The sequence below is a fragment of the Phyllopteryx taeniolatus genome, chromosome 3, assembly GCF_024500385.1.
Source record: "Phyllopteryx taeniolatus isolate TA_2022b chromosome 3, UOR_Ptae_1.2, whole genome shotgun sequence".
NCBI lineage: Eukaryota > Metazoa > Chordata > Actinopteri > Syngnathiformes > Syngnathidae > Phyllopteryx > Phyllopteryx taeniolatus.
In genome coordinates this window covers 26,668,483-26,689,401 of record NC_084504.1, presented here as the reverse complement: position 1 = coordinate 26,689,401, position 20,919 = coordinate 26,668,483, and the positions used below count along the sequence as shown (strand labels likewise).

General features: G+C 40.1%; 1 protein-coding gene across 11 annotated transcripts in view; it reads right to left on the bottom strand.

Moving 5' to 3' along the window:
- Positions 1–20,919, bottom strand: part of LOC133475309 (pikachurin) — a 35,112-nt gene that overhangs the window by 2,152 nt on the left and 12,041 nt on the right. For 2 of the 11 annotated variants that reach the window (XM_061767972.1, XM_061767969.1), the window contains exons 7-25: positions 17,910–18,076; positions 14,229–14,341; positions 13,903–14,144; positions 13,636–13,823; positions 13,008–13,108; positions 12,786–12,886; positions 11,517–11,661; positions 10,985–11,174; positions 10,763–10,888; positions 9,927–10,170; positions 9,106–9,217; positions 8,880–8,996; positions 7,448–7,628; positions 6,038–6,061; positions 5,751–5,829; positions 4,694–4,837; positions 4,522–4,605; positions 3,239–3,342; positions 1,158–3,166 (exon numbers count right to left, since the gene is read on the bottom strand). In XM_061767972.1, coding sequence (XP_061623956.1) covers positions 3,015–3,166; positions 3,239–3,342; positions 4,522–4,605; positions 4,694–4,837; positions 5,751–5,829; positions 6,038–6,061; positions 7,448–7,628; positions 8,880–8,996; positions 9,106–9,217; positions 9,927–10,170; positions 10,763–10,888; positions 10,985–11,174; positions 11,517–11,661; positions 12,786–12,886; positions 13,008–13,108; positions 13,636–13,823; positions 13,903–14,144; positions 14,229–14,341; positions 17,910–18,076 — 2,614 coding nt within the window. In that variant the 3' untranslated portion in view covers positions 1,158–3,014. Of the gene's footprint in view, positions 1–1,157; positions 3,167–3,238; positions 3,343–4,521; positions 4,606–4,693; positions 4,838–5,750; positions 5,830–6,037; positions 6,062–6,868; positions 7,335–7,447; positions 7,629–8,879; positions 8,997–9,105; positions 9,218–9,926; positions 10,171–10,762; positions 10,889–10,984; positions 11,175–11,516; positions 11,662–12,785; positions 12,960–13,007; positions 13,109–13,635; positions 13,824–13,902; positions 14,145–14,228; positions 14,342–14,508; positions 14,602–17,909; positions 18,077–20,919 lie in introns of those variants that run through there. The other 9 variants (XR_009787788.1, XM_061767976.1, XM_061767978.1 and 6 more) reach the window with 9 other exon arrangements.

Genomic DNA, 20,919 nt, shown 5'->3' with positions numbered 1-20,919 from the left:
ATGTGGGTTCATTAGCAGCTAATCAGCCGCTTACGTCACAAGGAGCTCGTAATTCGACTCATTTTGACATCAACACGCTCCGAGAGGGACGGACCGCGTCTTGAATTTGTCGGATAAGCACAACTCAACATGAATGCTAATGGCTTCACTTGTATAAGTGAAAAATTCAAAATGAGACCTCAGTTCGGCGTGCATGACTTTAGGTTTTCCATCAGAGTGCAAGTGGACTGTTGAATTGTTTTAAACATTTTACACTGGTTAACTACTTTTTTCTTCGTCTTCAACTGATATGATAATGTCCATAAATGAGATATCGATGTGACGCGTACCTTGGCGTTACACCTTCACCATTGGACGTCGCAGCCGCTCCACTGAGACGTCACCGTGCCATCTGAACCTGTAGACCTGCATGTTATTATTATTTTCTTTTCTTTTTTTTTTTAGTAACAATACATGGAAGATTGTGCAGACCTTTAAGTGTTTCTGTGAATTCCGCTCCTTGTGGAGCCCCCGTGGCGACCAACAACAACAACAACAACAACAAATCTTTGAAGGATCAATTGCTGTTTTCCAGACCACCTCAATGACATAAGGTGTGTGTCGTCGGTAGCAATGTGGGCAAACTCTCAGGGCTTGCTTATAAACTGTCAAAATATTGATTAATAACTACCTCATCAATTATTTCATTCATTCATGTTGTACACTATTCTTTATATATATATATATATATACATACATAGGAATTGATACTGTATGCTGTTATATCTTCTATATGTGAAGTTTTAAGGGAAAATGTTAAAAAATGCCCCAAAAGAAAAGTTTTGTTTGTCAACATATCCATGAGCATAATTTACATGATTTCATCTTTAATCGTTTTGATTGAAAATAGTAATATAATTGAATTTTTAAAATCAAAATTACATTTTAAAATATTACTAGGATTGCCATCAACATATCTTCTGAAGTATCTTTTTATTTAGAAATAATAATAAAAAAATGTGAAAGGACTAGTTTTGTTGTCAACATATCTTCTGTGCTAGCATCATTTTATTTTCATTTAAAATTCAAATAAAAATAGAAATGAAATCTGTCAGACATCTCGTTTCAGTCATTCTGTTGCGATATGACACACTAAAATAAAAGAAAATGTCCAGAGGTGATCGCTGACATTCTGTTTATTTTCCTGAAAACAAATTGAAGCTGCCGCATGTTATTCACTGTTGACTCACGACTCTTGTGAATCTGTCAAGTGTCGCCTCGCGTGGCCCAACCGGAAGAGGGACTGGCATACAGAAGAGGACCTAACCGCACATCAGGAGTGTCAGTCTGTTCCTGTTCCTGCTGACCGTCTGTTCCAGGGGCACAGTAGCATCTGCACCTAGTAAATCGTCATTCAAACAGCCCTGTGGCCGTGACCGACGAATTCTTTTCTTTCGATTGGCTTGTGGGGAAGTTACGATTGAGCCGCATGAACTCCAACCAGGCAGCAACAACAAGTGACTGTGACCTGGAACAGGAATTAGAGCTGTTCTGTGGATCCATGGTACCAAATGTGCTCAGTAAATACATTTTTTCAATTAAAAAATAAAAGTTTTCGAATGATTGCAAATTCGTTCCTGATCGTGTTCCTGTTCCCGACTTGCTCTTCCTTTTCTTGTCAGCTAATAGTTTGTCATTCAAACGGCCTTCATTTCTTATCATCGCGTGGGGTAGTCATGATTGCGCCCTTTAAACTCTCGGTCACCCTGTTGATCTACGATGCAGTGCTATTTCCAGTTCCTGTTCCTGTCAGCTCGCTGGCCAAGGCCACAGCCCTGTAAATTACCTTTTTTTTTTTTTTTTTTTTAAATTGGCCTATGGGGCAGTTGTGATTGCGCCCTTTGAGCTGGACCCAGCAGCAAAAAGAGAATGGGAGCAGGAACAGGAACTTGAGAACTTGAACTTGGTGATCCCTGATGTCAGAATTTCAGAATGTTTGCAAGTCTGTCTGACTTGCTGTTCCAGTTACCCACTTGTGATTATGATTATGTCCTATGAACTCTGTCTGGTAACAACAAGTGACTGTGATCAGGAACAGGAACTTGAGATATTCTGGTGATCCCTGATGTCGCACATTCAGAATGATTGCAAGTCTGTCTGACTTCCTGATTGTGTTCCTGCTAACTCTTTGTCCAGGGGGCACAGCCTTGTGGCTGTGACTGATTCATGACAAATTGCTTTCATTGGCCTGTGGGGCAGTTTCGATTGTACCCTGGGAACTGCGTCTGGCAACAAAATGCTGCCATGAGCAGGAACAACAACCTGAGGCATGCTGTTGACCTCTGTAAAGTCTAATATTTAGAGTGATCTATTTTGGCCATTTTTTAATTTGGCCTCTGCGGCAATTATGATTGTGACCTCTGAACTCTACGATGCTGCGTTACTTCTTTTCCCTGACACCGTGACTGATAAATGGCAAAGTTTTGCGGCCTATGCATTTTTTTCTGGCAACAACAAGCGTCAGTCAGCAGGAACAGGAACCGGAGAGCATTTCTCCGCGTAAAAACAGCACCGCGTACACTAAAAGAAGGTAAAAAGACACAAACGAACTCCAAACTCCAAAACTCCAAACCAACTCCACTTTGGCAGACTATCGCTTTGTCTACACAAGCACGAAAAGAACACAGACGAAGCGCTTGAAAACTGAGAGAAAGTCCCTAAAGGCCCTACAAAATCCTCTACAAAGAACTTGATCTTGGCTAGCTGCTCTAGGTCAGGCCGCTGAAAAACGAACAAACACATAACGCTTGATCCTGCGGATCAGCCGCTCCTTCCAGCAATCAAATAAGGATTTGCAGTAGAAAAAAATAGAGATGTGCTTGGAATCATCCCAGGGGGAAAAAAAAATTAACAAATCTTTGCAAAGACCCAAATCAGCTGTAAGCGTTTTGCTCTTTTTTCCCCCCCGCCGCTAACCAGAATTGTTTCAGTTTTTTGGAGACCGAAAAAGTTCCAAAATGGTCGCCAGAGCAGTCCTAGTTGGAGCACGTGTTGATGTTCTTGCCGTCGGCGGCGTCCTCCACCAGTGCCACGTGGTAGTCGGTCATCAGCGTGAAGTGCGACACGCAGCCAAGCAGACCGCCTACGTACTGCCGGTTGGTGTGCAGGGCAATCTCCTTCATGCCCCCTAACACGCACGCAAAACAACTGCGTCATTATGCTCATTGACATCTGGATGGAGATACGAGCGGTCACTCACCAACATACAACGGTCCGTTTATGTTGAGTTGTCTCATCTTGCCTGGCGAACGACCCGTTTTGGCCCCGTAGTCGTCCACGGTCAGCTTCCCGGACTGACCGTCCCTACACACGGGAAAAGGCGATGAAGAAAATGCATCATTCAGGAAGAATCATTATTTTATTTTTTTCGTTTTATGAGGGGAAAAAAAATTTGGAGGAAAATAAAGTCGGAATTGAACTACAATCAAGTCAGAATTGTATTGTTTTACATAATGTGCTTGAAGATAATTGCTGAAAACGTGCAAAGACTGAGAGCAATGTACAGTAGTACTGAATTGTTGAGGTATAGCGTTGAACTCTTTTTCACCATTTTATTCATTCATTCGGATTTTTGAAGCACCAATTGCGCACTTGGGTTTTCTGGCATGAGTTGACCCTTCCCCGCTATATAAGTACTGAGCGCCATCAGCGGCTATCCGGTGCAATTGCGAGTTACGTCGTTTTTATTACAAGTCCCAATTCCACCACGACAGCACGCAGCGAGCTAGCTAGCGATGCCCACACCCGAAAATGCATCTACAATTTACAGAATAGCTCGGCGTCGTTATTTGTCGACCAACACACAACCCCGAGCGAGGTGGTGACGTGTTGGACGACACTGTCGCCGGTCTGCGAGTCTGTTAGCGCGCAAGCTACAGCAGCTAGCACCGGGCCGCGATGACTCTGTGGGATGATATTCTAAGCACCAGAGGCTTTAAGCCGATATAGTTTCGCGACTCTAGTGTTGAAACATGCTAGACGTATTGGAGTGACAGGTGAGAGTCGAGTGGGGCGTGTTTTCACCATATTCAGGAGACACGCCCACAGCGTCTGATAGCTGAGAGAACCTCTTAATTCTTCCGCATTTTGATCTCTGATTGCATTCATTCAAATTTGGGCCTTTTCTGTGGTGTAACAATTTTACGCATTTGTATTTTCTCTTTACAGGGACTTAAGCTATACAAAGTCTCAATCTTAGGAGAAATGAATTGTAAAAAAAAGTTTGAATTTTATGAGACTAAAGTCATAAATCTAACAAGAATTGAGTTGTACTATGGAGACAAATTTTAGGAGAATTCAATCGTAATATTGAGAGCAAAAAAAGTCATTTTCAGTCCGATTTAAAAGGTTCTCTCCAACATTCCAATACTAGCTTGTAATTTTGTGAGAAAAAATGTGTAATTTTACGAGCATTAAAGCCTTAAACTCTTGACTTTTTATAGGCAGTATTTTATTAATAACAATGATCAAAGTCTATTTCACCTGACAGCTTTGACTCTGTGCCACTTCCCATCAGTGAAGCTTCCGTTGACCACGATGTTTGCCACACCGCTGCCCAGGTTGTAACTCCACGGAGACAACACGAACGCGTTCCGTAAAAGTCACACAGGAAACAAGTAGGACTCAATGATAAACGCTGAACGTTTCCTCCTACCTGAAGATGAGCGCGCCGTCCTGCAGGCCCACCGAGAGGAAGTCGCTGTTGGCTCTCATGGGCGTGTCTCCTCGCCACAGCAACAGGCCGTCGCCGGCGCTGCTCTTGAAGCGCATGAACAGGTTGTTCCTCGAACCTGACACCCTATCAGTGCAAACAACACTTTTGCTACACGTGTGCGTGCAAACGGCGCCATTGTGCACACCTGCTCGGTCGGTAGACCTCGTAGAGACAGTCCTCTCTAATATTTTCACACACTCAATAAGGTGAGCAAAATATTGCAAAACAAAAACTGGAGTTCCTTCTTCAATTTCTATGACGCAACTTGCCATTTTAGAAACTGCATAGACATGAGCAATTATTGATACAAATAAAACTTGAATATCAATCAAACATTTGAAAATGTGAAAAAAATGAATTTTAGAGTAATATATTCAAATATTCTAAATTAATAAGCTTGAATGTAGAAATGCAAATGAAATTAACATCTATTCAAATTCAATCATTGTATAATAAATAAAACAATGCATTGAAAAATCAATGAATTAGGTGTTTCCAAAAAATATGAATTGTATACATGAAAAAAGTAAATCAAATCAATTTATTCGAACCTAAGGAAATGAAACACAATGAAAAAGGTAACTACATGTTGTAAATGAAATGGATTGGAAAAGATAAAAACAAACAAAAACAATAAAAATGAAAATTGAAAAATAATCTGATGAAGTAAAACACGGAAAGCAATACAATTTTAAATTACAAATGTAAGAACATGAATGACTTGGAAATGTGCTAAACTGTAACATTTGTAAAAGTAATGAATTCAGTTTTTTTAATGAAATGTAAGAAAAATAATCACAACATTAAGAATGAAATAACACGTTTAACTGATCTAAAATGCTTTTTTCTAAATAACAAAAAAAAAAAATCAAACAACTAAAATATAAAATGTTAATGAACTGAAAAAGTGGGAAAAAAATGAATAAAATGAAAACTAAATATATAAAAAAACCAAAATAATCAAAATCAATCAATCAATTTGGTGTCCATTTCTGACCTCTTGAGAACGTCTCTGTTGTCGTAGGTGAGGTAACTGCGACCCATGAACTGCGGGATCTCGATGGCTTCTGTCACAGCTGAGGGAGGGGGAAAAAAAGAAAAAAAAAAACGTCCGCTTATTTGCCACGACCGCACGAGAACGAGCACTCAGCGGCAGCGCCAACGTGAGGCACATCGGTTCTCATTGATCTCAAGCTGCCGCTACATGCATCTACCGAAATAATGCGTGCGTTTTCAAAAGGTGGAGCATTCACTTCAAGTAAAAGGAAATACAGGATGACTTACTGTTCAAGCAGTAGTTTCCACACTCTGCATTTAAAACAAAACAAAACAGAGAAAGCAAAGACAGGTTTGAAGGATTCATATGTGCACTACACGATGTCATATTGACTCTCATGATAAGGAGGAGGAAAGAAGGGATTTAATAATCCCGGACAGGAGGAGGAAAGATCATGTCATGTGGTTCAAGCCCCGTGAGACGAGTGCTGATTGCACTGTCGCTGCCATTCACGTCGGGGAATTCGAGCATTCGTTATGACCGCCAGTTGGAATGAATGAATTGAGACAAGAAAATACCTAATCAATATGAAATGAACCATTTCATGCGACATTTGATTTAAAAAGTAATAATAAGAAAATCATGAACTAGGAGAAATAAGAACTGAATAAAATGACTAAAATAGATTAATAAAAAATACAATTTTAAAAGGAGGAAATAAAAATGGTATTACAAATCAAATGGGAACATTGTGGCATTTTTATTAACAACAAAATCAATTCCTAAAGAGAAAACAGCAGAAAATAAAATTGAAAATTAAATATAATATAATTTTATTTGAAATTAAATGAAATAATTGTGAACGGAAACAAAAGGACGAATTAAATTGACTTTTTAAAATAAAGTGAGTGAAATAAAGTTAAGTAAATACTTTATTAATATAGAAAATTATATTCAAGATGTAATAAAAAAAATCTAGGATGGAAAAAAAGTCATGAATTGGAAAAAACAATTAAATAAATGAAACAAAATGAATACAAATGAAAAATGAAATAAATGAAAGCAAGTTCAAAAATAAAGAAAAATATTTCAAATGAAAAATAAAACATTTTGGACGGTGAAATTGAGATAAATTAATGAAAGAAATTTAAATAAGCATTGAACCAAAAAAAAGGGAAATCTATATTTGGTTTAATTTATTATTTGAAACATTAACTAAATGGTGGAAAATGAATGGATTGGAAAAGAAAATGAATGAAAGAATTAAAGTAATACAAATTTCAATTGAAAAAAAACCATATGAAGTAAAAAACGTTTTCTTTTTTTTTTTCAATTGCCTCCCTGTGACGGCACGGTGGGCGACTGGTTATAGCGTCTGCCTCACGGTTCATGGACAACTCCAAATTGCCCGTAGGTGTGAATGTGAGTGCGAATGGTTGTTTGTTTGTATGTGCCCTGCGATTGGCTGGCAACCAGTTCGGTGTGTAGCCCGCCTCCTGCTCGAAGATAGCTGGGATAGGCTCCAGCATTCCCGCGACCCTTGTGAGGAGAAGCGGCTCAGAAAATGGATGGATGGATGAATCCCTGCGACATAGTTCAGTCCCAGTATGAGAAGCGCTGCATTCACCATAAACGACGCCGTAACATTCAAATTTGTAACGTCATCCCGGACCAAACGCAGCGTGCGGTGAACGGACCTTTCTGGCAGTGCCTGCCGTCGTACCCGAGGGGGCAGTCGCACTCGTAGGCGTCCCACTTAGGCCTGCAGGTGCCGCCGTTGGCGCAAGGGCTTTGCACGCAAGGGTGCTCCGAGTTGGCCACATTGACGCCGCCCGCCGAGTCGCTCGTGATGGGGATGCTGCGATCGTTCAGGACCAGCTAGGACGAGAGAACCTGCTTTTTTTAGTGGTCAACTTCTTCTTCTGTGGTATATACAAATGACGTGCAACGCAAAACTGCCTCCGTCGTTCAAGACCAAGTGTTTCATTGTTTTTAACTCTTTTTCTTTGCTGCTTTAAATAGTGTGATGACAAAAAAAATTTAAATAATGCAATACAATGCGTCTTTGTCCATAAGTTGTGACTGAATGTTTTTTTGTTTATTTGTCCTAATATTGACAGTTTTTTAGGGGTTAACTTTCAATTTGATGGCAATATTAAGAAAGTTAAAAATGTCATACAGTCACCTACTTACGACTTTTATTGTTTTTATGTCCCAACATTAACAGGAACATATTTGTACACTTTTTGGTGGTTGAATTCTTTTGACTTTTATGGCATTGTTGAACATTTTTTTAAACCTAATTAAGACTCAGTGTTTTATTGTTTTTAATGACATAACATTTTTTCATGGTTAACCTTTTTTGTTACACTTTGGTGACATGATTTAGAAGGTTAAAAATGAGATGCAATGCGCACTGCCATCGTCAATAACATTAAGACTGAGCAGTTAATTGACTTTTTACTCATTTTTAAGTGTTTACTACTTTGACAAATTTTGTGGCATTAAAATCACCGGCAACACAAACTGCCTTCGACATTAAAGTTGTGACTTAATGTTTATTTGTTTATATACCCTAACATTAACAGTCCTTTTTTTTTTTTGGTATCTAACTTATTTGTACATTTTAGAGTTTTATTGAAAACTAATGAAAAAAATGAGATACAATGGGACCTGCCATTGCTAATAAAGTTAAGACTATGTGTTATACTATTCTGTGTTTAACTTATGTTTAGTGGTTAACTTGTTTTCACACTTTTATGGCATTTTTTTTTTTAAAGAAGGTTAAATGTGAGATGCAACACCATCTGCTTTTTAAATTGTATGTCCAAACATTAACAGTGTCTTCTGAAGTCGTGAATTTCTTTTCACACTTTCACGACATTACTAAAAATGTAAAATAATAATAATAATAATAATAGCATACAATGCAAAGTGCCTCGACATGAAAGTAAAAATAGCGTGTTTTATTGTCTTTTTTCCTCACATTAACAGCGTTTTTGAGTGGTGAACTTCATTTTCCACTTTTATGGAATTATTAAGAATGTAAAATAACAGACGTGCATCACGTTCATGTTCAATTTTGTGGGGCAAAACGGTATGTGGCACTGTATGTGTGGATTTTGATACCTTTTGTATGGTTCCCGTGAAGGGCTTGGAGACGCCCGCAGTCCTCTTGGTTTTGTCATAGTGTGGTACACCACCGATGTAAAGCGCTGAGCTGCATTTGATCTGCGTGAAAGCTCCCTAAACACACGCGCGCGCGCGCGCGCGCGCGCGCGCGCGCACGGCATTGAGTTGAAGGAATTCTACAGAGGAGTTCGACCGCCCCCTTGTGGTTGAAAAGTGCAAGTACCTCGGCAAAGCCTTCAACTGCCTTCTGGCTGTCCACTTGCAAGATTCCGCTTTTGGCCGTGCGGGACACCCTCAGCTCGTGCCAAGCGTCCATTCCGATCTGCTCTTCACTCCTGAGGCATTCAAATATGAAAATCATTAAAGCATTGGAATGTGAATATGTTGCAAAACAACAACAACAAGACAAACATCACATAGTACAGTGGAATCATCGGTCAAATGTTTTATGCTTTGTGGGCACTATTGAAAAGCTGTTTTTCATTTGTTGATGTCAAAGTTGTGCATCGTTACACTTGTACACTTGATGACACGTGTCATCAAGCATGTGGAATATGCTGCAGATGAGTCACAAACATTTTGATTGATATTATACTAACGATTAATCAAAATCATTATTCATTGATTTCTAAACTTTTTGGGGGTTATTATCTCTATGTATAAAAAACACTTGATTAATTGATCGCAGTACCAAAATTCCACTTTGAAACTCAACTTAAGGAACAACCAGAAAATAAATGAGTAACAAGTAAGAGCATTAAAAAAACAATAAATAAAAATAAATATCTGCTCCCCCTGCTGTGCATGCCTTGGCCTCTTAGGGGCAGTGTGGTGCGGTGCATGCATGGAGCTACACACTTACATGAAGATAAAAAGAGCAGAAGAAGAAAGTCGCAATATAACTTTATGAATTTAACTCGTTTTTCACAGATTAGGAAGAATATATGCCAGTGAATATTGTTATAGTACCTCTCTGTACTAGAGCGTTACCACCGGATTGGATGAAATTCGCTCGTTTGACATCAATCCTCACCACCCGAGTACCTTAAAACAGCCCCGCCCGAGCCACAGTCGAATCTGAACTCCACGTATCCGTCCAGCAGGTTGATGGCCAGAAAGTCGCCGCTGCCGTCGTCGTCGCTGTACAGCAGCGTGCCGTCGGGCGCCGACGGCCGGAAGGTCATCTCGAACTCCATGAAGGACAAATAGTTCTGGGAGGGCTGAGGCCACGGCACCACGGCGTAAGACAACATCGTCTCGTTGAAGAGCGGCGAGGACAGCGAGAAACCTGGCAAAAAAAAAATACGTTTTGCGGGGGTCTTTATTTTTAAGTCACTTATATATATATATATATATATATAAAATCTTTAAAAAATATATTATTAATTTTTATTATAATTATTATTATTATCATTATGATCAATCAATTCGTAAAATAAGTAAATGAGATTGAAAGTAAATCCAATTTAAGTTTCAATTAAACATTTTAATCGAAATACATTTGAAATCAAAATTGAATCGAACAAATTAAATTAGAAACAAAAAAAGAAAAAGTAAACAAAAACAGGTGAAACTTGTTTTACCTATTAAGATAAAATAAAATATACATTAGTTCCATTGAAGTTGTACTCAGATTGTGTCCAGTCTAGTCTATAAAAATAGAATTGTATACTATCTAATTTGTTTTATACAAGTAGTAAAATAAGTAAATAAAAGATATAGATAAAATTCTTTTAGAATAACAGAAACATATAAAATAAAAAGAAGAGCTAAGTAGTACGTTATGGTTATGCACAGAGAGGACAGGCAAAATACTCACATGATTAAGAACAGTAAAACACAAATGAAAAGAATGAATGAAGAAAGAAGAATGGTCTCACTGTCTTGGCACAGAGCGCCCCTGAAGCCGAGCGGGCAGAGGCAGATGAAGCCGTCGGCGCGGTTGGCAAAGCACACGCCGCCGTTACCGCAGCCCACCACGTCGCACACGCTGTCGCTGCACTCGCCTGCAAACACGCACGCAAAAAAGCGGCAATGTCGGAAGACGGCGTTGACCGCATCGCGTGCGTCTGCTCTGTAAGTACGCCACGCGGTGCGCCCACCTACGTCGGCGCCACTCAGCGCTCGGCCCAGCGGCCACGGTCTGACGTCGGTGGCCTTGCCGTTGAGGCTCAAGCTTTGAATGCAGCCCACGAAGCCTCCGCCGGCGCCCGTTGCCCTCGCCAGCCCGTAGGCGCTCGGAGCGCCCCCGATGTACAGCGGCGAGCGGAACGTGATCTTGGTGTACTGGCCCTGAATGGCGAAACAGAACTTCTTTTCCACAGCATAGTTCCACAAAGTCCAGTTTGTTTAGGTACTGCTGTTTTGGTTAGCAACATCATTCAAATGGGCTTAGCGTTTAACTCTTACATATCACGTATTTACATTTACCTAGCTAGATTCCTAACCGTATAGGAAAATGGTGGTGTGTATTTGAGGTGGTTTTATTTGGCTGAAGTGGACCAACGGGTACACAGCGTCAATTAGAGCGACCACCAGAGCCACTATTTGTGGAACTAAGGTATGTAGTCGCGGGGCGCTTCGTTAGGCGCACTGGCGACCTTTAATGGCGATTATTAAACCTGGTGTCGTTACCGGCGATCGGCCAGATATGGGCGTGTCGTTGTCCAGTCGCAGCCAGCCGCTCATGCCGTCCCTGAAGACGGTGACCGTGTGCCACTGACCGATGACCACGCGGCTCTCGCTGACGATCTGAGCGACGCCTGTCCCGCAGTTAAACCTGCAATTTGATAATTGTTCGTTTTAATCAGGAAAACGGCAAATATGACAAACCTTAGTTTTTTTAGAAAATTGAAATGTACTGTTATAGTAGCGATAGCCTCTAAATTTACAACGAAGTAGCAGTTAAAGCAGAAGTGGGAATTGTTTCGACCGTAAAACATGTCTTTATTTTTGGATAACATTTTAATCCAACGCTACATGCAATAAGAGTGTATTAATAATATTATATAATAGCCATCGTCTTCAAAATCACCATTAAGTACAAATCGAAAGCATCCCTCCATCCATCCGTTTTATATTCTGCTTGTCCTCATTAACTCTGTAGTGCCAATTGTTTTGGTCTGGAAAACAAATGTGACTTATTTGTGTGTACTAACAATGTAATAACATAGTAATAATAGACGCAACCATAAAATACAAAGTAAAGCAGTCATGAAAATTGTTTTCATCCGGAAAAAAAATTCTAATTTACAATTCAAATGTAATGTAAAAATACATGTAATAACAGTGTAGTGACCACTTTAGCTTGTTAAAATCACAGTGAAAGGCAAATTAAAGCAGTAGTAGTAGCAGAATTGTTTTTACCAGGAAAACAACAATGGCTTTTTGAAGTGTACAATAACAATGTAAGAAGAGTGTAATAATACACATAGCATCAAAATGACCAATGAGCAGAAATTACAGCAGTAGTGCAAAAGGTTTTGATTAGGAAAACAATAAACAACTTTTCTTTGTAATAACAATGTACCAACAGTGTAACAGTTATAAAAGATAAAGCCTCTAAAGAGCAGCTTAGTTGTAGTAGTAGTAGCAGTAAAAGTAGTCCAGTGCTAGTTTTTCAAATATGTGGCTTGGTACATTTTTTGCTTTGTGTCACAAGCAAAAATGGGAGTCATCCTCAACCACTTGCCACTAGATGTCGGCAGTGAACTTCGCATCTGTCCGCCATCAGTTGTGAAAGTGCAAGTACAGATCATGTGTTTTGTGGTCACGTTTTTCGTTTTCTGTGCAAGTATTTTGGCAAATTCATTTCCCTAACTATCTTTCCCAAGAAAGTGAGTGCGCGCTACACGCGTCCTAGCGGGTCCACCGAAATTATTGACCACTGTGATGTGTCATTACCTGTAATGTAGCTTTCCTTGCAGCAGGGCCAAAGAGGCGAAATCTCCGCGGCCGTGTTCGTTCTCACCGCAATACAGCAGCAGGCCATCCTCGGCGTCCGCCTGAAGCATACGCCAACAAACACGCAAGCGCAATTACAATAGACACGGTTACTTACTGTACTTCATCGTCGTTCTGGGGAGAAGAAAGCAGAAACGACTTCAAGAAACCATTCAGCTTCACCTTGAACTCCATTGAGATCTGAAAGGTCTGGTAGGAGTTCTTCAGGGGTTCAAAGGTCATGTGCGAGTAGGCATAGAACCTGGGAAACTTAACGGACACCTCTAAAGAAGAACAACACAACAAAACAAAATTCTATTTATACTTTCGACTGAAGACAAAAAGCACTAAACACTCTCATGTTGCTCATTAAGTTCCAATCGGATATAATTAGATTGTGCCAATGGAGAGCCACCCCTAATATATACAGGGTGATTGAAAAGCAACTCCCTATTTTAAAATACTTACTTAATTGATTCATATGTCGTAATAGTTTTCTCAATTTCTTTGTGTATGTTCCATGTTTAAAGGAGTCTATTTTACCAAACGAACGACTTTGGAAAAACTTGTAGGGCGAATACGAGAAGTTATGTCTTCCATCCCACAAGAGTTCCTTGTGAAATCAGTTAATGCGGTTCCCAAGCGGCTTGAGAAACTGGTGGCTAATGCCGGCGCCCATATCAAATTTTAAATAACATTCCACGCAATACACTTATTATTTATTTATTATTGCTTTTTACTCTGAAGTCATTTTCAATTTCACTTCATTTTAAATAGATTTTTAAAAATACGTTGAGGTGATTTATTTTACCTCGAGAACAAGTGTCGCCGGCACGTCCGAGGTCGCAGTGGCACCGCGATCCTCCGTTCTCCAAGTCTCCGAGGCAGAAGCTGTCGGGGGGGCACACGGTGTCGTCGCAGGTCAGGTGGTACACCCGAGGGACCTCGCCCTTCCACGGGGACATGGTGCCGGCGACGGTGCGCGCGGGAGCAGCGGTGCTGGAGAGGATTGGCGAGGGTCACTTTGACATTTGGATCATTGAAGTTGATCGAGCAAACTTTCTAATCAAGCTGGTACCTGGTGGCGGTTTTGGTGGTTGTAAAGTCGCGCTCGGAGCTGGTGGGGAAAATCAGATCTGAGAAGTCTGGGAAAACGGCTGACGTAGTGGTGGCGGTGGAAGAAGAGGCCGGGGGGAGTGCAGTGGCGTCGGGGGGCGCCACGGTGTTCATGCGGTAAACCGTGTTCGGACCCGACGGACCAGAACGAGAGCGAAGCTGCGACTTGCCGCCATCTTGACCGATGCTAGGAAACGGCTTCAGCTGAGAACCGTGTCAAAGTTCCCCCCCAAAACAAAAATCAACGCAGAATAATCATTCTAATATCATAAAATATGCATGACTTACTTCCTCGATGAAGATATCATAGTCGGAGTCGTCCGTGTCAAAACCGCCGTCGTCCTTGATCTGCGTATCCGTGAAGTAACGGCCGTAATCGCCGCTGCCCACGTCTGACGCTCCTGTGGAGGGAGTCACTGTTCATGCACTCGTGATGAATTACTTACGCAATATGCACCCATGATACACCATTGATGTACCAATTAGATACAGAAGAAGCACCAACTCGTCACCAAATATTGTAGCAATGACGTGCAAGTGGTGGACCAATGACGGAAAAGTGTCGTACCAGTTGCGTACCCGTGGTGGACCAGTATGCTTACCATTGATGTACCAATGATACACCAGTGGTGGACCAGCGACGTACCAATGATACACCAGTAATACGGCTGGGCGACGTGGCCTTAAAATACAATTTCAGATTTTTTCACACACACAAAAAAAAAAAACACGTTTTCTGATCGAAATTGATTCTTTTCCCTTTCGATAAAAGGAAAAATTCAATGACAATCACATTATTCACAGCAGAAACAAAATATGGGCTTTTAAATAGTTTTTTCCCCCCCAAAGCTTTAACTGTACCAACTTTCACAGAAAGAATGGAATTTTTCCCCCCCCTTCATAGACAATGAGTAAATAAAAGGGTTTCCTCTTGGACAAAATGGCCCAATATACACAATCCTTAATACATCTTTATAAAACATTTGAAATGTGTGACAATTTAACATCAACAAATGAACAAAAATCTTCCCTTTGGGATCAATATACTGCATAAAAACAAAGCTGTCACGCAACATAGCATGAATAAAAGGGGCTGGTTTTATCCCAAACTAACTTTTGTCTCTGAAAATATAAACTCAATATATATATATGTCACATTAAACACATTTTTGGCAAGGAAAGTCAGTCTGTCTCCAACATGAGGCTTTAGTCCCACCCCCGTTACATGTTAAAAGCCACCCCCCACTGAAAACCCTCTCGGAGATAGGCAGGTATTTTTTTTACTATAAAATATTATTCAACCATGGGAAATGTATTTCATGCTGCGACTGCCATTGACGTGGATGAGCGTTAGGCCTGGTTATTGTTAAGAGCCTCCCGATTCCATTCAATTTCGATTTTTTGGGTTGTGACGGAATTTGATTTTGATTCTCGAGGTCGCGATTGGCTTTTTTGATTTAAATGCTTTCATGTTGATTCGGTAAGATGTAGAAGTAGTCACACAATTATTGTACCTACAGTACCCAGACAACCTTCGTTTCCCTGATATAAACGCATTTCATCATTACAAGTGAGTACATATAAGCAATACAATTGTAAAAAAAAATAAAATAAATAAATTGTACCGGCATTACCAGATAACTAGCAACCCTTTATTGCTCAGACTGTTTTTCTCAATGTCTTTATGTCTCCAAAGTGTTCTCTGTCAATTGAATGTCTGTTGTCGTACTAGAGCGGCTCCAACTACCGGAGACAAATTCCTTGTGTGTTTTTGGGACATACTTGGCAAATAAAGATGATTCGGATTCTGATGTAAGTGGCAGCGAAAAAGCATTTAGTGTGAATCATAAGTAAATGTGTTGGGAGAGTTTTGAATCAGTGCTGAATGCAAGCAAAGTTTCTTCAAAATGCTAATTAGCGCAGCCAAGTAACATTAAATCCTGCATACTGAGCACTGGAACACGGGGAGGGGTCCCCACAAAACTAATCTGCTGTTGTGTAACAATCTCTGCCCACCCCCTGCGCGCGCACACACACACACAACCAACACCACGCGGGGTTGTGTGAGAAGGAGCCAGTGCGTCAGGCCCACCCCTCTCGTGCGTCAGGCCCACCCCTGTCGTCCATTCAAGAAGCAATGCATTGTGGGGGGTGCGTGCGTGTGTGTGACAGGCAGAGAAGAGGGTCTGGCATGCCGTCCTTAATCCCGTCTGATGAGACTTGAACGTAACCCGCTTTGGTCCCCCACTGAGAGACCACGCTCGTCCACCGCGCAGCTTCTGTCCGTTTGTCTGGCCGTCGCTCTCTAACGGGCGTTTCTTTGTTGCTATTCAGGAATTTGATCGATTCATTAAATCATTTTGAATGATTCTATCATAGTGATATCCTCATTTACGAGCCTTTACAGGTCCAAATCGTCGGATTTTTCACTTTTCGTTGCGAGCAGAAACTTGATTTATGACCCTGATGTCTTTTTTGAGTGTGCCGTGAGCAGTCATGTAGATAGTGTACATTTCTTCAAAAAGGAGGCCAAGTGTGCTTGCTTCAATCTGTTAATTGCCGCTCCTAAATTAAGTTTACTGTAAAACTAAACATTAAATTTCAAAAAATGAGGTGGACAAAGGGAATGAAGGAATTTAATTGTAGTGAAACTCGTGTCATATAGATATGCACTACAGACTACACGCACTCAGAGTCAAATATTTCATGACTTTATTAAATATAGGTACATCTCAATGAATTAGAATATAGTTGAAAAGTTTTGTTTAGTACTCATAGAGTAATTAAACACTGAAGTACTTTTCAAAGGGCAAATTCCAGCCTAATTTCTACGTTAAAAATCACTTTATTTCTTGAATTAATTCACTATTTCGTTTGACGTTATATTTTAGTTTCTCAACATGGGGCTTTTTTTTTTTGCTGTGTGCTATAATCATCAAAATTATAGATATTTTAAATATGAAATACTTCACTCTGAGTGTGTGCAGTGTGCAGTGCATCTCTATACTTTCACTTTTTGAATTGAAACGCCTGAAAAGATTTACACTATTCACGTGTGAGTATGATTGACATGAACCCGTGAAAGCCAGTGACGTGTGTGATAATGTGATTGGCGTGAACGCATTTGAGGAGTCTTTATGAGAGTGTTTGAGTAGTCTTTATGAGAGCAAGACTCGTGCCTACGAGAGTGTTTGAGTGGTCTTTATGAGAGCAAGACTTGTGTGTGTATAAGAGTGTTTGAGTAGTCCCCATGAGAGTGTTTGAGTAGTCCCCATGAGAGTGTTTGAGTAGTCTCTATGAGAGCAAGACTCATTCGTATGGGAGTGTTTGAGTTGTGTTTATGAGAGCATTTCAGTACTTTGTGTGTGTGTGGAAGCACTTGAATAGTAAGTTTGATAGCTAATCCTGAATAATGTCCCTAACGGACCCTCATAGTCTATCCATCTATCATCATCTGAATCTCTCTCTATTATCATATTTACTGTATATTCATCTATCTCTGCAGGTAGACAATCCGCACACACACACAGACACACAGACACACGTACACACACACACACACACACATGCTCAAACACTGTTGTGTAGATTAACTGGTTTAGGATCCATTAACGACATTACATTTGATGCAGGCTTATACACCACATGTGAGTGTCATGTGTGTTTTAATATCACTCAGTCCTGCCTACCTCGCCCCTTCTCCTCTTAACACACACACACACACGCACGCACGCACTCACGCACGCACACGCACACACACATGAATAAAGTGAATGACTTTTTTTCCATCTGTGTTCCGGTAACACAGTGACCCACTAACACACACTGCTCATGTGATGATGAACGGTAAATACCATTGTCTTGGTCCTTTTCATCAAATTGAAAATCAAGTTTAGTTCATCTATTAGTTCAATATTGTGTGTTCGAAAGTGGGTGGGTGTGAGGACAGGGGACGAGGCGGCGCCTTACCCAGGGTGCGCACCGGGCTGTTGACGTGGCTGGGCGGGCTGGCGCCATGCACGTTGACGGCTCGGATGATGAACTGGTACTCGGTATCGGGTATGAGGCCCTTCAGCACCATGGAGTTGCTCTCGATGGCCTCGCGGATGTACGTCCACTCCGTGTCCATTTCCGGCCTGTAGAATGAGACAAGAAACAAAAATATTTTTTTCATTTGACACTGGTTCAATGGTCCAAAAGAAATACAAATGTAGGCAATTATGGTCAAACATACTGTAAAACCCTCATATTTCATATTTTCCAGTGTTTTTTTGTTTGTTTTTCGTGAGCCTAAGTATGTTTTTACAAGGGTATCAGAAGTGGGATCTACCTTCTGATGAGATCAATTATAAATATTCTACCGTGACTATTGTATAAAGGGATAAGGACCAAGCACATAGGTTTATAATTGCCTATAGATGCCACAAGGTGGCGGAAAAGCATTACTTCTGTCTGAATGAAGCTCCACAACTCACTTCAACCTAGTTCCTTGGCAGCAAGATGCCACAGGATGGTGGCAAAGCAATGCTTTTATTTCTTTGGCATGAACACATGTAAACAGCAAACAGGTAAGTTTTTCAACAAATAACACGTGGTCAAGCCAATGTTGATTTATATCGCGCCAATTCGCGCCTGAAGTAATCTCAAGGCACTTTACCCACTGAGGAGGTGAAGAACCACACTCATACATCATATACGGCAATACCTCGACTTAGGAGTTATTGGAGATACGAGCCGTCACCAAGCTGATTTTTGCTTTGACTTGTGAGCAGAAATTTGAGAAACGAGCGCTACATGGTGGCAGCGAAACTCAACTCACGTCACAACAAGCAGCACTTCTGCAGATAGTAAACGAAATTCTTGAAAAAAGATACTTCTATTTGTTGATTGCGACTCCCAGCTGAAGTTTTCTGTCAAACTAAATACAAAACAGAATTGCACGTCGTGTATTTAAAAAATAGCATCAATGTTGTACCGATAGAACCCTATTGAGCGACATATATTTGAACACAAACGGTAGCAACACACGTAGCCAGACAACGTAACAATTCCCACAGGCATATTCTTTATCCGTTTATCTTTTTAGCTTATCTTTATTATTTTATGTGTTTGTTTTACTGTGTGACAAATTTTGCTTTGCCCCTTTATTTCTCCTTTTGGATTCCTCAAAGTGATGTTTTATTGAGAGTCTGCCATGTTTTGACAGCAACAGAGTAGTAACACGTGCTAAGGTTGACGTTAAAAAGTGTTTTTTTTTTTAAATAAGTTTAAATGTGTTTAGGTGTGTAGCAGGGAAAAAAATATGAAATGTTTTCTCTCTCTCTGTCTGTATGACAGATTTCCACCAATCGTGGGTGGGTGTACAATGTATCCCATGCGATAAATGGGCCGTTGACTGTATGTTTAATATTACGGTGACGTTAATTGTCTTGGGTGTACTGTATGAACCGCATGGTAAAACGCTGAATTCTGGCATTTATTCCTGTCTGCCTGTCAGGTCCGAGCGTCCTTGCGGCGTTGACGTACGGTAACGTGACCTGATGTCGATGGCCTGCAGTCACGTTGGCGCACGTGTGTGTGTGTGTACGTGTGTCTCGTTTGTAAGGAAACAACATCAATTCTGATCAGTCGTCCGCCTGCGTCTGTCTTTGTCAAGACGAGAGCAACAGCTGCCTTTATGCTTTTTATATCCAAGTCAATCTTGGCGCGGCGGCATCACAGCGGGGTGGTAAGCGAGGTGGGTTTCAAGCGCGAGCCGCCTTGTAGTCGTCGTCGTCGTCGTCTCTGAGCGAACCCGCCAAGGGACTCGGATGGAAAAGTGTGCCTGACTGTATCTGTGTTGGACTTGTCTAGACATGAGAAGCCTCTTTGTCGCACGCCCCCAAGACGCTCCTTCCTCAGAATATTGTCTTCACACAATGGATGAGCTTTGTTTCATTGGCACACCAAAAGACATCCATGACTTGAAATTCATAGCGTGCACGGTATTGTGCAAAGGAAAAAAAAGTATTTTAAGCTACTGTGAATAAACACTTGGAAACATCGGTTTCGAGTTTGACGAGGACAAATTGCACGGAGCAGATGCATGGAATGCAGTACACAAGGTCTTCTGATTATCGCCACTGCCAGTGTCAAAGCAGATATAACATTTTACATTTTAGGATTAATTTATTTGATATGACTGGTAAAAGGTCACAATTTTGTTCAAATTGAAGGATTGCATCTTTTTTTGGCCGAGATACTATTAAGTATTAGATGAGTACTGTAACAAATACATCAATAAACGCAAGTATTAGAACATTTTATGTTATATATAAATTGTAAATAATAACAATTATGTACTAAAGATCAATCCGGAAATATATAAATAAATTATAAAGAAATTAAATTATGTTTTAAAAACATGTACAATTTTATTGTGAATAAAAATGTATAACAATATCAATGACGAAAAATTAAGTTGATATATTAAATAAATTGATATATTAAATAAATGATAGATAAATAACATATTTTAAAACTATACATTAAAATGAATACAAATGTCCAGTTATTAATTCTTAATAAAATACATTCTAAATAACAAAAATCCGATGTTGAAAATTATATATTTTAATTTAAACATTCCATTTTTAATTAACAAAATAAATAAATTATGAAGTGATCGGGACAAAAGAATTGAAATAAATACAATTACAATTTTATCTATCTATCTATCTATCTATCTATCTATCTATCTATCTATCTATCTATCTAGCTAGCTAGCTATCTAGCTAGCTATCTATCCATATGTGTAAAACCATAGTGATATTGTAACATTGTACCAAAAATATTCAATGATAAATAAAATAAGTTCTAAATGAATAAAATTGTATATCAAAAATGTATTATGATAAATATAGAAAGAGTATCACGTAAACTAAGCAATAAATCCAGTATATCCCACTGAAGCAGTAAAACAACAGAATCTAATAAATCA